Source organism: Procambarus clarkii, chromosome 89, assembly GCF_040958095.1.
Source record: "Procambarus clarkii isolate CNS0578487 chromosome 89, FALCON_Pclarkii_2.0, whole genome shotgun sequence".
Taxonomy (NCBI): Eukaryota; Metazoa; Arthropoda; class Malacostraca; order Decapoda; family Cambaridae; genus Procambarus; species Procambarus clarkii.
Genome location: NC_091238.1, coordinates 8,523,661 through 8,540,505, shown reverse-complemented (window position 1 = coordinate 8,540,505; position 16,845 = coordinate 8,523,661). Strand labels below are relative to the sequence as shown.

The 16,845-nt window shown below is 41.2% G+C and overlaps 1 protein-coding gene across 6 annotated transcripts in view; it reads right to left on the bottom strand.

Annotated features, from left to right (window-relative positions):
• Positions 1-16,845, bottom strand: part of Wdr59 (WD repeat domain 59) — a 241,877-nt gene that overhangs the window by 184,530 nt on the left and 40,502 nt on the right. For all 6 annotated transcript variants that reach the window (XM_045767261.2, XM_045767260.2, XM_045767262.2 and 3 more), the window contains exons 6-11: positions 13,746-13,838; positions 11,807-12,046; positions 10,831-10,915; positions 10,159-10,251; positions 2,934-3,122; positions 803-963 (exon numbers count right to left, since the gene is read on the bottom strand). In XM_045767261.2, coding sequence (XP_045623217.1) covers positions 803-963; positions 2,934-3,122; positions 10,159-10,251; positions 10,831-10,915; positions 11,807-12,046; positions 13,746-13,838 — 861 coding nt within the window. The remainder of the gene's footprint in view (positions 1-802; positions 964-2,933; positions 3,123-10,158; positions 10,252-10,830; positions 10,916-11,806; positions 12,047-13,745; positions 13,839-16,845) is intronic.

Below are 16,845 nucleotides of genomic sequence, written 5' to 3'. Positions count from 1 at the left end.
TAGCGTCAGCCAAAAAAAAAAAAAAGATAGGATGGATTATGAGAACCTTCAAATCCAAGGACCCTCAAATCCAAGGACCCCATCACAATGGTTGTGCTATTCAAATCACTTGTGCTGTCCCGTCTTGAGTACTGATCGATACTCACTTCCCCCTTCAGAGCAGGAGAGATTGCTGAAATAAAGGAATACAGAGAATATATATGGCATACATACACAATAAACCACCTGAACAATTGGGATTGTCTCAAAGCTCTTCAAATGAACTTTCTTAAAAGGAGAGAAGAGAGGTATCAAATAATATATACATGGAAAATACTGGTGGGCCAGGTCCCAAATTTACAGTGTAAAGTAACAATATACTGGAGTGAACAGTATGTAAGGAAATGCAGAATAGAGCAAGTGCAGAACAGACATACCATAGAAACAATCAGAAAACTCTATGATTATCAGAGGTCCATGGCTGTTCAACAACCTCCCAGCGAGCATAACAAATATTGCAGGAACAAAAGTGGATGTCTACAAGAGAAAACTAGATAGTTTTCTTCAAGAAGTGCTAGACAAACCGGGCTATTATAGTGGATATGTGGGCTTGCGGGTCGCTCCAACCGGCAGCCTCTTGGACCAAGCTCTTAGAAGCCTGGCCCCTATTAGAACCTCATCAAGGTATAAGGTACTATATGCTAAGGCATTATTTTGCCAGTGTATCCAATTATTTTGAATCTTCTTTAGTTCATCAACTAGATTTTGTAAAAACTCATGTAAATAATAATTCTTAGTAATGTATGTAAATAAATATACTTACCACCACCTCCACGGAGTTTACTTGACTGTTATCAAGGGAAGTATTAAGCAAAGAAAATTCCTGCTGCAGGCTCATGGGCTGGCCCACGGATACACTGCCAGAAGGTAGCGTGGAGGACGAGCCCACAACAGCAGTGTTTGTTCTGCATGGTGTTGGCATGGCTGAGGAAAAGAAACTCAATGTCACCACAAAAATTAATGTTGATTACACAAATGAATTTAGTGATGTGCAACTGAAATAAATCCAAATTTTCTTTTTCTACATGATTTCCACCAAGAAATTTCCTATCTCACAATCTTTTCCACACATTTCAAAAGCCTAATAATACTGAAGTTATTTGAAGTAGCACTAGAATAATTTGCAGATTACCACATTGGTTTGTCATCTATTAGTTTTAATGGTTGTAACTTGCTTGTGCCACGAAATGAGAATTTGTGAACAAGACAAACATTGCTTAACCACTGTGATGCGCCGAGTTTATTGTGAAATTCCCCCTGTGCTCAAGAAATCAAGTGTTCCCAAAAAATTATTTTTTTCTTTGTAAAATTATAAATTCCCTTCTCTGAACATTATGTAAAAATACCAAATTCCATTTACTTTGGCTGTGGGGACATGGACAAGGTGCGTTCTGATGTCATCAGGGGCTGGTCGCCCGTGTGGGAAGCTCCCAGACATGGTCACGCGGGCCATTCAAGCACCGCGTGTTGTCACAAATATATTTTCAATTATTTGTTCTATGTATTTCCAATGCAGTTTTATTTGTTTTTTTTATCATATATGATGCATATTTGTGACCTTTACAATATGTATACAGTAGAACATTCATAATGTTCATGGAACTGTGATAAATGTGTCGGTAATGTGTCCACAATAAATACTTAAATACTTATTGTCGCAATATTACTTGTTAAAAATTCACTAAAATTACAATATGTACAGTTTCACACACTATTTACACAGTAACACACTATATTACACACTCAGTACTTCGGAAGTGAGTAATAATCAACGAAGTAGTCCATGGTACACAGCACGACTTCGCTCTCGTTGCACCAGGTACAGATAGATTTTTGCTTCCTGTTTCTTCATTCTGTGTGCTTGCAAATAATGCACTCACTTACACCCTTGACCTGTACACCCTTAAGTACCCATAGGTGGTATGTAGCCAAGCTTGTAAAGCGTAAGGTAGTCTTGAAAAGATTATAGGAAAAGATCAAATTGTAAGGTAGACTTGAAAAGATCGCTTTTTAAGGTCCCACACAGGAAGAGATTCAGCTACCCTCAAGAGTGTCTGTCAGTCTGGAAGAGATTTAGGCAGTCTGGAAGAGATTCAGCCAGCCTCTAAGAGTGTCAGTCAGTCAAGAAGAGATTCAGCTATTCTTGAAAATATCTATGGAAAACACCACCATGGAAACCGCTAACACTGTTTATCTATGCTGCTTGTATCAGATGCATCATCACTGAACGCAGAAAACGATTCATCTATGTATCATCTATATAAATTGGAGATGGCATAGGTGGGCATGGGTGGCACTCAGAGCTACAACTGGATACGCTTGCTGTATCGTCCTCATAGGTGCTGTATCACTTGCATCCGACCTTTGTGTTAGTTCCTTATTGCGTCTAGCTTCACCAATATTATGACCCTAATGTTCTTCAAACAATAAGGTTTGAAATTCACCGACACAGTACGAGCGTTCAACACGGCGTCGGACAGGTGATTGGGAGCCAGAGGCGCGTGTGCCATCCATGGTTGCTCACTCAGTACTAACCCAGCCAGCAGCTCTAGGGCATTTTGGGAATTTTTTCCAAGACGGCTGCCTCTCACTGGAGGCCCTAAGAGTCCATTTCGTACACAACCAACCGCGCACACATTTTGAATAGGTACGAAAAAATCAAAGAGAGTTTTCTCAGATGGCGCAGTTTCCCACTGACCAAGAATACTCGGTTGGCGCAGTTCAGTGATTAAGCAAGTGTGAACACGTGAAAACTATAAAATAAAATAAATGCATTACATTTGGAATGAACATATTAAGAACTTATAGAATACTAAATATAATATACAGTAGTAGTAATATTAAATGTGATACAGTAATAATATATTATTTAACAGAGCACTGTAAATACATACTGTTAGAAAAACTTGCGACTGGTTGTAAGATGGTTGCATTAACTGTCACAGACTCTCCAGTGGCCTCATCATTCATAGTTTGAGCTACTTCATTGGTGGACATCTGTGGGGCATCACCTGCTGACCCAACCTCTGGAGAATTTTCATGAGAAATGTCTTGTGTGTTTTCTGCAGATTTCGGTGTGCACTCTGAAGGCGATGCAAAATATACATATATTAGAAACATTCTGAACTAGACTAGATTTTCATAATGTCTTATAGCTAAAAATTGTGTTACCTCCATTATTTAACAGGTACAGTAATTCAATAAAGGAAGCCAATAGGATCACTTTTTTAAGCTAATAATTAAAAGGACTGTTTCCGTACAAATAAATCTAAGTGCATTCAAGTGACATAAGTAACCTCTTTGATGAAACTGAAATATAAGAGATGAAGATGAGAAGGCACAACCTGTTTAAACAAGAATGCTCTGCACTACTCACACACTTGTATCTCTTGCTCTGCACTACTCACACACTTGTATCCCTTGCTCTGCACTACTCACACACTTGTATCCCTTACTCTGCACTACTCACACACTTGTATCCCTTGCTCTGCACTACTCACACACTTGTATCTCTTGCTCTGCACTACTCACACACTTGTATCCCTTGCTCTGCACTACTCACACACTTGTATCCCTTACTCTGCACTACTCACACACTTGTGTCCCTTGCTCTGCACTACTCACACACTTGTATCCCTTGCTCTGCACTACTCACACACTTGTATCCCTTACTCTGCACTACTCACACACTTGTGTCCCTTACTCTGCACTACTCACACACTTGTATCCCTTACTCTGCACTACTCACACACTTGTATCCCTTGCTCTGTACTACTCACACACTTGTGTCCCTTGCTCTGCACTACTCACACACTTGTATCCCTTACTCTGCACTACTCACACACTTGTATTCCTAGCTCTGCACTACTCACACACTTGTATCCCTTACTCTGCACTACTCACACACTTGTATTCCTAGCTCTGCACAACTAAAAACTTTCACACAGTGGTGTTCCGTAAGGCTCTGTCCTAGGACCATTGCTCTTTTTAATTTAAATAACCTCCCAGAGGAAGTGAGCTCGCACATGTTGACGTTTGCATATGATACTAAATCAATCAGGAGAGTGTGAACTGAAGAAGACTGTCAGGTGCTGCAAGGCGACTTTAACACACTTCAGGAGTGGCCATATAAATGTATGCTGGAATTCAATCCAAACGAGTGTAATGAAAATGAGTAAGGGAGATAGGTGACCAGTATTTAACTATACCATAAGAAGAAGGCAATTACAAGAAACAATAATAGACAAAGTCCTAGGAGCAGACAATCTCAACACTAACACCAGAAGCTGATGTGAACAGCATTTCAGCAGCACATGAGAAGTGGGCAGACAAGAACGTCATTTAAGAATCTAAGCAAGAATGCTTCAAGTCCATACACACTGACTATGTGAGACCATTATTTGAGTATGCAGCACTAGCATGGAATCCACAACACGAGAAGAATTTATGTAAATAAGCTTGAGAAAGGTCTGAGGCTTGCAACTAGAATAGTTTCAGAATTGAAAGGGCTCAGCTATAAGGACAAGAGTTAAAGAAAATTATCACAACTGTAGAGGAGAGAAATGATGATAATCTGCCCGGTGAGGAGCAAACTGAGTCCACAACAACATGAGGTGAAGGGATAGAGTGGGGTGGAGGGGGGTGGAGGGGTGAAGGGGTGGATGGGGGTGGAGGGGTAAAGGGGTGGAGAGGGATGGAGAGGGGGGGTGGAGGAGTGGAGGGGTAAAGGGGTGGAAGGGGTGGAGGGAGGAGGGGGTAAAGGGGAGGGGGTAAAGGGGAGGGGGGAAAGGGGAGGGGGGAAAGGGGAGGGGGGAAAGGGGAGGGGGGAGGGGGTAGGGGGAGAGGGGAAAGGGGAGGTGGGAGGGGGGGAAAGAGGAGGGGAAGGGGGGAAAGGCAAGGGGGGGAAATGGGAGGGGAAGGCCCAAACAAGCGCCATACAGTGTGATGACATGTTGCTTGTTAACTTTCATTTTTCGTTGGGGGAGTTTCTAGCCTCTGATTGGTCTCGGGTTGTAATTTTTTTACCATGATGGTCTGTTTCGGAGCATCTACCTTTCTGGGTGCTCAACCTCTGTCGATGGCAGACATGAATACTTTTATACATGAGAGTTTCATAGGCCATTGCTCCCTGTGCCACTCTGAGGGGAACATGTTCTGGCTAGTGGTCTTAAGTAGGCATGATAACTCCATATGACTGAAGCCTTGTACTAATATTAGCCAATATCAGTCCAATAGCTTCAGGGAGCCAAAGGGGCTCCCCCACAGTAAAGTCATTATATGCATATATATATTTTTTTTTTTTTTTTTTTTTTTTTACCAAACATCGAAGCAAAAGCGGTGGGGAAAAGAAGCAGGCCCACCTCAGAAGGAAGCAAGGGTGCGGAAGGAACCAAGGTTGAAGCAACCAACGCCCTCAAATCCTGGTCCCTAAAACCCAAGTGGGGCAGCTCCGGTGCCTCCAACTGGGCAACCAACCTGGTTCATTGCAGTAAAGAGAATTGAGCATGCAATGCAGCCACTCCCTGATCCTTGAGATCAACAGACAAGGAATGAGTTAGATGAAGTACAAGCGGGGAACAAGGCTTGCAAGACTCTGGGTCGGTGGCGTCCCCGACCCAACAGGCAGCAACACGGAGGAAGTATGGATAATCGTTTCCCTAAGGCAGGGGCACCGAACAACCTTCAACTTCGCACAAGGCAAGAGCAGGCTCAGAAGAAGTAGCCATTGTATGACTGAGCCCACAGGAGTTTACAAGGCCCATAGGGTGATTTAGCCCTCCCGGAAGCCCAGGCACTGGGGCTAGCTAAGCCAGTCGAACCCTGTCAGGTAGCAGGCAAACTGACCATCAGTAGCAGGTATGAAACCTCAAGGGCAACAAGAGAAGGAGGACTACCAACACAACCTAGGTTTGCATAATAACACTATCGCATGCCGGGCATGCGCGCTGCCAACTTAGAGGCCATGCCCCCGGCGTGCGGGCGAGCACGCAACGACACAGAAATGTGTATACTCGTTTCAGTTTTCTCACCTTAATTCTCATGCTAAGTCGTTCGTTTTGGTATCATTGTGTTCGCAATAGAATTCACTACAAGTGTATATGCATATAATGTCCAAAAGCCTGGTGTGACTCCCAACAGCAAAGCCTAAAGTCGGCAAAAGTTACCCGTGAGCGCACAAAATCAGTAAAATGTGTTTACTCGTTTCAGTTTTCTCACCTTAATTCTCGTGCTACATCGTTAGTTTTGGTATCATTGTGTTCGCAATTAAATTCCCTGTACGTGTATATGCATATAATGTACAAAAGCCCAACGTGATTTCCCGCAGGAAAACCTAAAGTTACCCGTAAACGAGCACCAATTGGCACACCGCAACCTAATGTGTATACTCGTTCAGTTTGATAACAAATATTCGTGTTACGTCTTTCATTTTGGTATCAAATTGCTCGCAATATAAAGGTGCGTATTTTAAAACTAGTCCCATAATAATAGAGCAATAACTGGAATTTCAACAAATATTTTAATTTTGTATGCTCATCATCACAAAATTATTTACAGTATATCTTTCCTGTGCAAACAAAGCAGTTGACACAGATGGAGCTTCACCATGGGTTCTGAGAAAATACGCACATGAGCTCAGCATTCTGCTTTAATTGATTTTTCAGTCATCACTATGTACAGGAGTCCTGGCACATATACATGCAACAAGGCTAACACTTCCAATCTACAAAAGTGGCAGCAGGGAAGACCCTCTTAATTATAGACCTGTATCACTGAAAAGTGTAGTACTGTAGTCAAATTATCAGAAAAAATTATTAAAACCAAATGGGTAGAACACCTGAGAACAATTATATAATAACAGACAGACAGTATGTTTCTTTAATTTGGAAGATCCTGTGTAACGAATCTACAGTACTTAGTTTCTATGATAAAGCCACAAAAATTTTACAGGAAAGAAATGGTTGGGTTCACTGCATTTATCTGGCCCTAAAAAATGCTTTCGACAAGTCCTACACAAGAAGGTGTTCTAGAAACTGGAACATGCTAGAGGAGTGACAGGAGGCTTCTGTCAGACAAATTTTTAACTGACAAAAATGAGGACAGTGATCAGAGGCAATGTGTCTGACTGCAAGAAATGTCACTAGTGAAGTACAGTGGTACCTCAGCTTACGAATGCCCCTCTTTACGAACTTTTCGGGTTAGGAGTCCGATTTCTTCAGAAAATTTGAATCGGGTTACGAACTTTACCTCGGGAAACGAGTAAGTGTATGGCCGACCTTGCGTGTGGTGGCACGGCGATCGCCCGTCAGTTTACCAGTGCCTCCCGCCTAGTGACTATCACGCCTAAATTCTTTGCAAAGATTTACATTTTTGGGGGGATTTTTGGCTACTTGAACATAAAATTTGTTATTATATATCTCGCCGTGGGTCCCAAGAAAGCTAGTGGTAAGCTTCAAGGCAAGAAAACGCATGTGAGAATGACCATAGAGGAAAAACAAGAGATCATTCGTAAATACAGTATGAAAAAGGTACACGTGTTGTTGAACTAGCTAAGCAGTACAACAAATCTTCAGGGGAGGAGGATGAGGCAGAGAGAATGTCCCTTCCTCCTTAATTAAGAAAATGTGTGCAGTATGGAAAGAACTGCAAAGTTTTGCTGAAAAGAATCACCCAGATAAAGCTGTAGCAGGCTGTTGCATTGATCTTATTAATGACAATGTGATGCCTCACTACAGACAAGTGTTACAAAGAAGGGAAAAACAATCTTCAATGGAACGATTTCTAGTGAGAAAATCAAGCAGTGAGCCACAAGCAGGTCCTAGTGGTATGCAGGCAAATGTGCCAGAGTGTATACCCCAGAGAAGTGATTGATTGATTGATAAAGATTAAGCCACCCAAAAGGTGGCACGGGCATGAATAGCCCGTAACCAGAAAAGTCCTCACTGTCTGATGTTATAATGGAAGGGGACTCCCCTTCCAAACAGTAACACCTCTCCTCCTCCCTCCCCTCCTCACCGTCTTCCATACGCCAAAAGGAGCCATCAGTAAAGGTAAGTAATAACTTGTACATACTTTTGTACTTAAGATTTGGGTGAATAAGGCTTAAAATTTACTTTGAAGTTAATTTTTGGGGGGGAGTCTGGAGCGGATTAATTTATTTCCCATTATTTCTTATGGGGAAATTCCCTTCAGTTTACAAATTTTTGGGTTATGAACCATCTCTAGGAATGGATTAAATTCGTAAACTGAGGTACCCCTGTACCAAAGTTCTTGCACCAGTAATGTTCATTGTCTACTTAAACAATCTCTCAAAAGGAATATAGATATATATATGAACATGTTTGCTGAAAATGCTAAGATACTAGGAAAGATAAGAAACTTAGATGATTGTAATGCCCTTCAAGAAGACCTGGACAAAATAAGTATATGGAGCGCAACTTGGCAAATGAAATTTAAGATATATAAGTGGCATGTTTTGGATTGTGGAATAGGAGAAAATAGGCCACAGACAACCTACAAATTATGTGAAAAAGCTTTAAAAAATTCTAATAAAGAACAAGATTTAGAAATGGTTTTTAACAGAAAACTGTCACCTGAGGCTACATAAAGAACATCCAAGAAGGGGCCAATGCTACGCTTTCCAATTTCAGAATTGCTTTTAAATACATGGATGGTGAAATACAAAGAAAATTGTTCATGACCATTTTGAGACTAGTAGTAATATGCCCATAAGTAATACAATAAGTTGTATGGTGCCCATATCTTGAGAAGCACATCGACAAACTGGAAAAGTTGCAAAGACATGCAACTAAATGCCTTCTAGAACTGAAGGACAAGAGCTATAAGGAGAGGTTAGAGGCATTAAGTATGCTAAAGCTTGAAGACAGAAAAAACCGAGGTGTTATGATGATTATGTACAAAATAGTAACAGGAATTGACAAAATTTATAAAGAAGAATTTTTGAGACTTGGAACTAACAAGAAATCATAGATTTTAGTTAATTAAAGTTAAAGAAAAACTATTAGAAAATTCCCTTTTGCAAATGGTGTAGTAGACAGTTTGAACAAGTTAAGTGAGAAGGTGGCGGAGGCCAAAACCATCAGTAGTTTCAAAGCGTCATGTGACAGAGTGCTGGGGAGACGGGACACCACGAGCATAACTCACACCCTGTAACTACACCTTAGGTAATTATACTCTCTCACACTCCTTTCTTTAAAACATCTTGTGACATGCTCAAGTAACACCAGTCTCAAATATTTCAATGTCCTGTTCTACACTACTTTAACACATGCTTGCACTTTTATCTATTTTATGTTTATTCAGTAATGTGAAGAAAAATCTAGCACAGAGGGACATGTACCAAACCTCCACACACAAATAATGCCTTACAAGACCAGAAGGCATGGTAGCATAGCCAAGAAAAAAGCCCCTTAAAAAATGTGTGTAATAAGTACTCAAAGATATAAACATTTAAGACAAGACTGCTCAGCATCTTCCTTCTAAATATAAATTACCAACATATCTCTATCTTCTCTAAAGAAGGAAATTGTTAAAACGTCACCTATCTGTACCTGATCAACTTGTCCCCTGATGCCTACATCAGACTGCTAGTTTTGGGCTAGACCAAAGCATAAGGCAACTTTGTACTCACAGTACAAGACAATCAAACTCACATCTTCAAAAGCTACAATCACCAAATGAGACCAGAATCAAGATTGCCCACGTCATGTCATTGTGCTGAATGTATATGTTGTTAAAGTCAAATATTCTTTGTCCAGGTCACATGTTATGGGCAAGACAGGTTTGCTATTGTGTGTCAGAGGGTCTCAGTAAGCAAGTGGCTGTGTACCTGGCTGTATAAGGGGATACATATGATGTGAGACAGTTGCTTGCCAGAAATATATTAAAGGAAATCACAACCCCTGGACGAAACACACTGTTTCAATTCCCTTTGAATGATGTTTCCCAGGAGCACATTCCTCGTACAGATCAAGGGGCCAACTGTAGTCTAAAGATATATTGAAGATATATTCATTAACTCTAGCCTATACCAGCTTCAGTAGATTCAGGTCAGAATTTGGCCCTATGGCTGAAGTTGAGTACCAACATAGCATGACTCACTTAGCTCAGTGTCCTCCTCCAAGTCCATTATATTTTCTTCAGCATCCTTCACATCCTTTTCTATAAATCTCTCCACATCACACTGTGCTTCTCCTGTAAAATAACAATCACTTATTGTACCATATACCTGCCATGTACATGGAATGCAGAAGAGTTGTTCACTTGTAAAAAGTTTAATTTTCCCCAGCCATAAACCAATCATGATGTTGATTTTGTTGACAACTATGAGCATTAATCCCACAGATGTACAAGACCAAATGTCATCGTTGTTGTACACAATCACCGATAATAATTCTTTAACCCATTACAATTTAACAAAATAAAATTTAATCAATGTCTGGGAAAGTCAAGGAAAGAATTCATGTTGCTTGTCCCATCATACATATCCCAAAAGACAAGCATCTTCAGGCAGAGCCAAAGGCAACAATAAATCGGTGGAAAATAGACCCGTGCCAACTGGAGCACACATTGTTTGAAGTGTACACCTTTGACTGTTGCCACGATAATGTTCCCATTTGATACCCCTAACCAACCCCCATATACCATACATTAAATTATACCCCGTGGAATACAATCATGCTTGTCTTCATTTACATGGCATATTTCATAATTGCTTTTCAAATACTGTTCACTACTGTACAAAGCTGATAAAAAAATATGTATTCAACCTACCCTGAGCAGGTGCAGCTTCATTAGCAAATTCACTGTCTGTGCTTTCAACAAAAGCAGCATCATCATCTGCATCATGACCACACAGCTGCAAGTAACCAACACAGGTTAAATCCACTAATAAGACACTGTTTTACATACTTTACCAATGTTCAAATATAAAATTTAAAGCAAAAATTTAACAATTAAATTTCCTGTCTTTAATTCATAACACAAAAGACGTTCAGTATTAGAGGAGACCAAATTACTTCATTATGCACGCTGAGAAGTTTAGGCCACAACAGTCAATGTATGCAAGAGTTTATCCAGCAGATTCTGTCACTGAACTCAAGGGGGCTCTATCTGTAGATGGAACAAGTTGGTAGCCCTTCTGGGAGAGGTAAAGCCAGGTTATAAATTAATTTACGTGTCATTCTGGACACAAGGTGGTATGCTCTTGCCACATGTCATTAAATCTAAATACAATTCACAAAGTACAATTCACAAATACAAAGTACTCGTAGAAAAAATAACAAATGGAAATTGGATATGACTCCCAGGCCAAGCTCAACAATCCACACTGTAGGACAGAGGACAGACAACAGGAGATGCTTTTTCACCCACAGGGCTATAACCTCCTGGAATCGCCTACTCACTGAAGTCGTAAATGCCAGACAATACTTCAGTTTAAAACTCGGATAAATTCAGGTAAAATACATACACTGGACTCGTACACTGGAAATTATACAAATATATGTATACACAAACACACTTTAGTATGGAGGCATTGATATGCATGAAAATTAACAGAGAAAATTAAAATGAAGCAGATTAATGTATTTAAGAAATTAAGAAAAATGTATCAAGACAGTACAGTACTGTACTTTCTTTTCTGGGGATTAACCTGCTAAACTAAGAAAGTGGCTGGGTGATGCTAAGCACAAAGTGCCCATCACCTCTTATCTAGTCAATACTGTTGATCACAAGTCACCTAACTTACCCTTTGTAACTGTTGATCAATTTTCCAAATACGAAGACTGTGGTCACGTGCCCAGGTCACCAACTGGTGTTCTCCAGGATTGTGTGTGTTTTGACGCCACTCAAACTCCAACACTACATCAGAATGACCTACAAAGGTATGTACAGGTGAGCTCATCTCTGTCACTGACCACAGCAAGAGAGAGTTTTCACCACGTCGCAGCTGTGGTACCACCACTGTAACAACACCTTCACCAAAGGGCTGAAAAAGTAATAAAGACAACAATCATTACTTATTGTACTATAATGCAGTTTTAAAGGCCTGTAAATGCAATATCTTAGTATGAAAATGGCCAAATAGTGTCATGATTCCATTATTGTCTAGCATATGACCCGGCCATTATAAGAGTTGGTGTCGCTCTATACCCTTTTTTCCTCTATTTGTTTTGCCACCATGATTAACCTAGATGAATGTAGTTTTGTGGTTATTGAGAATATTTGTCATAAGGGATTAGGAGGTAAGAATTAATTACCGCCAATGGCAGGCAAAGTTGGAACGTTCCAGAACCCCAAGGTCAGGACATTGTCATGGTGACAATTCAAGATGCTATGCATGGGAATTTTATGTAGATTAACAGAGTTGAGAATGTGGTGTGTATGACTGTTTATCTTGTGCTAAGCCCATGTAAGATGTGAAGGAAATGAGAACAATTAGGTTGTGTTTGGCATGGGAAGCCAAATCGTATGATATGTTATAAGCCAGGGACATATTTGTCCCTGGTTGTATTGAGTCAATATATAGTACAATATCCATGTACTGAATATTGAACAACCATGATGACATCACAACCCTAACCCTATCATACACCTACATTAATATTAAACCAGTCACATTACACAATTACAGCTTACACATTTCAAATCACTCAATTTAAGGATCAATATGAGGCTATACCCTACTTGTTAAATCTGGAGCTCTACTAAACCTGCAGGTGTTAAAATGTTGGTACAGTAACTTATTAAAAACAAAAAGTGCATTCAGGAGGGCACCAGGTCAATGACTGTAAATAAGGCTCTGGTTACTGATCACATATTCAGGTATTAGAACTGTTGGGCTGTTAAATCCAGAAATTGAGTGGATACAGTTTGTTAATAAAACCAAATCTGCCACATAAAAGGATCCTGGTAGTACAGTCGCGTTCATTCTCGACTCATAATCGACAATTCCCGGTTCAAGACCCGGGCGGGACAGAAATGGTTGGACGCATTTTCTATCGCCAAATGCCAGTGTCCAGCTAGCAGTAATTAGGTACCTAGGAGTTAGTCAGTTTGTTGTGGGATTGCATCCTGGGGAACGTTAGTAATCCATTTTTGGGGGCAAAATTTTGATACAAGCCTAACAAGTAGTCTATGTATGAACTGGCTGCCTGTTCCCTGACACAATGAATTACAGTATTATGAATTATAAGAGCGTACAAGCTTGCCACAGTGAATGGGGTTAGGCTGTTCGTACCTGCAACTTTTGCTTTATAATTTTTTCACAATCTTGTTCAATTTTAGCATTAAAAGTGATACATTGCAAAATTATTTTAACCAATAATTTTCAGGGACATTTGCTGCCTGATAAATATAAATATCCTCAAGGATCCAGATAAACAAAATACATCTTCAAAACAACAATGGCCTTGGTGCATATAGCAGAGTGAAGTATGAAATGATAATTGAAAGGCAGAAAATTTTGTGTAACTTTTAAACCATTCTGATGACTCGTGATGCTTCACTTCATTCACAGTATGATAACCACACAACTGTTGGCTTTCTAGAATTTATCCAAGTAATCATAGAACCAACATTCAGTCCTAATGATAATGGTTACAATAAGATAAATAAAAATTTATTTTTATTGTGGAGCATTTGGCAAAATAAACTTAATTCGCTAAATAGATAAACAGATGACTTACCGTGTAGCGTGCACGCCACACAGGGGATGGGGTGTTGATGAAATTCTCAGCTTTCCGTGGGTTAGTGACATCAAAGAACTTCACAGTACAGTCCTGTAAATAACAAATAAGAACATTAAAATGTATCATTGATAAGAATATAAAACCAGCATAAAATGTAATGATATACCTCTTTCTGGATGCTGGAGCTATCTTGCCGAGATGGCTCAACTTCTAGGTCACAGGAGTTCTGTTTGACCTACCAGAGGCCAGACCCAAACCCCTTTACAGTGGCACAGAGGTGACACTCTGCTGCCCCACTAGAAAAGCATCCAGAAAGACATTAAATGAAAATAGACCACTGCTGGGTTCAAAAAAAAGAGACCAAAGCTCTGAAATTGCCATATATATATAGGCCCCAAACAATGCAAACAAATTCTTAAATATTTTGTAACTAGTGCGAGCTCATTAACACTAACAACATTTCAGTGGGTGAGGGGTCACTTCAAGTCCCCACAGTCCTTCAAGCACATTCTGGAGCAGATGTGAAGATGACACCCACCCACTAATGAACCTGGAAGGGAGGGAGGGAATCAGGGAGCTACTGGGGCCCCACCCAGAGGCATTTCATTAGAGGCACCACAAGAGAAGCCCCTTGTGGATCACTGAAGCTAACTACCCATGAAGAAGAAAAACCACAGATATCAAGGAAGGAAAAATCACCATGGAGGGAACAAAAGCCCCACACAGCGATGGGAGAGAGAGAGAGAGAGAGAGGGAATTATCAGGGGGGGAAAGCACCAAGCCATTACAACTCTATAGCACAGGGAAAGGGTCAGTATAAGGATTTGGGATGGGACGAGAGGGGGAAGGAATGGTGTCCAACCACTTGTGGACGGTCGGGGATTGAACATCGACCTGCATGAAGCAAGACTGTTGCTCTACCGTCCAGCCCAAGTGGTTGGACACAGCGATGGAAGAGAAAGTGGTGAAAAGAACGCAAAGCAACCACATAATGTACTGACACTAGAAAGACAAACGGTTTTGTCTATCACTGTCAATTCCACCACCTGCTTGCCATATACAGCAGCATCTGAAACCAAGGCCGAGTCAGCCATCAAGGAACCAGAAGGACCACAATCCCCTGGCAGGACTCCAACCTGGCCAGAACCTGGAACAGCAGCAGGATCAAGGAAAAGAGATAAAGAAACTCCCACAAAGACCAACCCAGCTGAAAATCATCCACTGCATAGGCCTCACAATCAGGAAAAGAGAGCCAAGTAGAAAGGAAAGAGCAATTTCCAAGCCAGTGCAATGAGATCCAAGCCTGAAAGTCTCGCAAAAGACAACCGAGAGGAAGCAGCATCAATAGTCTGCATGGCTCGGTGGAGATGGGACAGAAGTGAAAGACTGTTTGCAAGAATGTTGGACACTTCCGGGACATGAACCAACCTGTCCTCTTACATATTGCGTCACTTTTCGCCGGTATGCACTACGGCCAAATATTGACGTAATTCAAAATGGAAATTTATTTCCCAATTAAATTTTGGAATTTTGTTTCCAAAACAGCAAGTCAAGGGTACTCTGGTAGGTTAGGAGGGCAGGAAGTTCTCCTAAGGTTTCAAAACATCATGAAAACCATTAATTAAAAGTTTCCTCTCCTAACCTAACAGCCCAAGCCAGAGGACCCAAAACTGAAAACAGGACAATACATCACTTTCGTGAGCCAATTTAATTTTGAATTACATCAATATTTAGCTTGAGTGTGCATACGAGTAAAAAGCAACAATTTGTAAGAGAACAGAACAATATGTTCAAGTTGCTTGAACAGCATGGAGAAACCTAGCCCTGAAAATCCTGTAGACGTGCAACCTACATCAACCAATTCCAAAGTGCAAGGGACCAAAGGGATCCCCCCTACAGTTCAAGTAATGAACCACTAGAGAACAGTTGATTGAAGCCAAACCATGGAACCAAGAGGAATCCGAATCCTCCTCATGGCATGCCACACAGTTGCAAATTCATGCACCATACTGTGTGCCTGACAGAATGGACCCAATCAATGACCATGCCTGGCCTGGTGAGTACTGATCATGATGCCCCAGCCTAGAGCCCACTCATCCATAAACAGTTTGCGTGACGAGAGGAAGGCATCAAACCCCGAATCTCCAAAGAGGAAGCCAGCAAATCAACAGCTGATGAAGGACAACTGGAGCCCGAACCCAACAGTTGCACCAGCAGTGAGAGGGGGGTAGAATCCAAGAAACCATCGAAGTCACGCCCTGCCCAGCAGGAAGACCACACATGTAAATTTCCTGCACAACTGCTCAAGCTAACACCAAGTCACCAAGGGCTGACTCGACACCAGAAGGCAGTGACGATGCTGCCAGGACAAAGACACCAGATGAAGAGACAGTGACACTGACAGAGTTCCACACGATTCCCAACCAAATCCAACATTAGGATGGAATTTACTGGGATTTTCGCCAGGTTAACAGTAACCCAAACCCAGCGAGCTGGGAAAGAGCGAAATCCTTGGCTAGCAAAAATGCCGACTGACTGAATGACAACCAGCCAGTTGTCGAGCTAGGCCACACCACTAACCCCCCCAGAGACGAATCTCTGAACCTTAGATGTATGTGGATGTGCAATAAGCATCCTTGAGGAACAGAGAAACTAACCAAGCCCCAACCTCCAATACGAGGTGAGCCTGGGCTAGAGTGGTCACACAGCAAGTGGGGCAGGGGATGAACCCCTTCAACTCCAGAAGATTGGGGATGAAGCAGAGATCTACCAAATCCCATATTGGGACTAAGAGACAACACGTCCAATGAAGAGATGTGAACGACTCTGTTATGCTTGAAGCCACCCACTCCACAAGGGTGCAATGGAGGTGAAGAAAAGAAACCCAACCATAACCTTGAGGAAAGGGGACTGACTAACTCCAAAAAAGGACTCAAGAAACAACCAAAAAAAATACAGTACACAAATCATGGAGCCAGGAGTTGACATGATAATGCATGATATAGAGAGAAATCACTCTAGTGTGATATATATTAATGAGAAAATAAACTGGAGCTCTGAGGCGACTCGAACCCGCGACCAAGACTCTCCCAGCCAC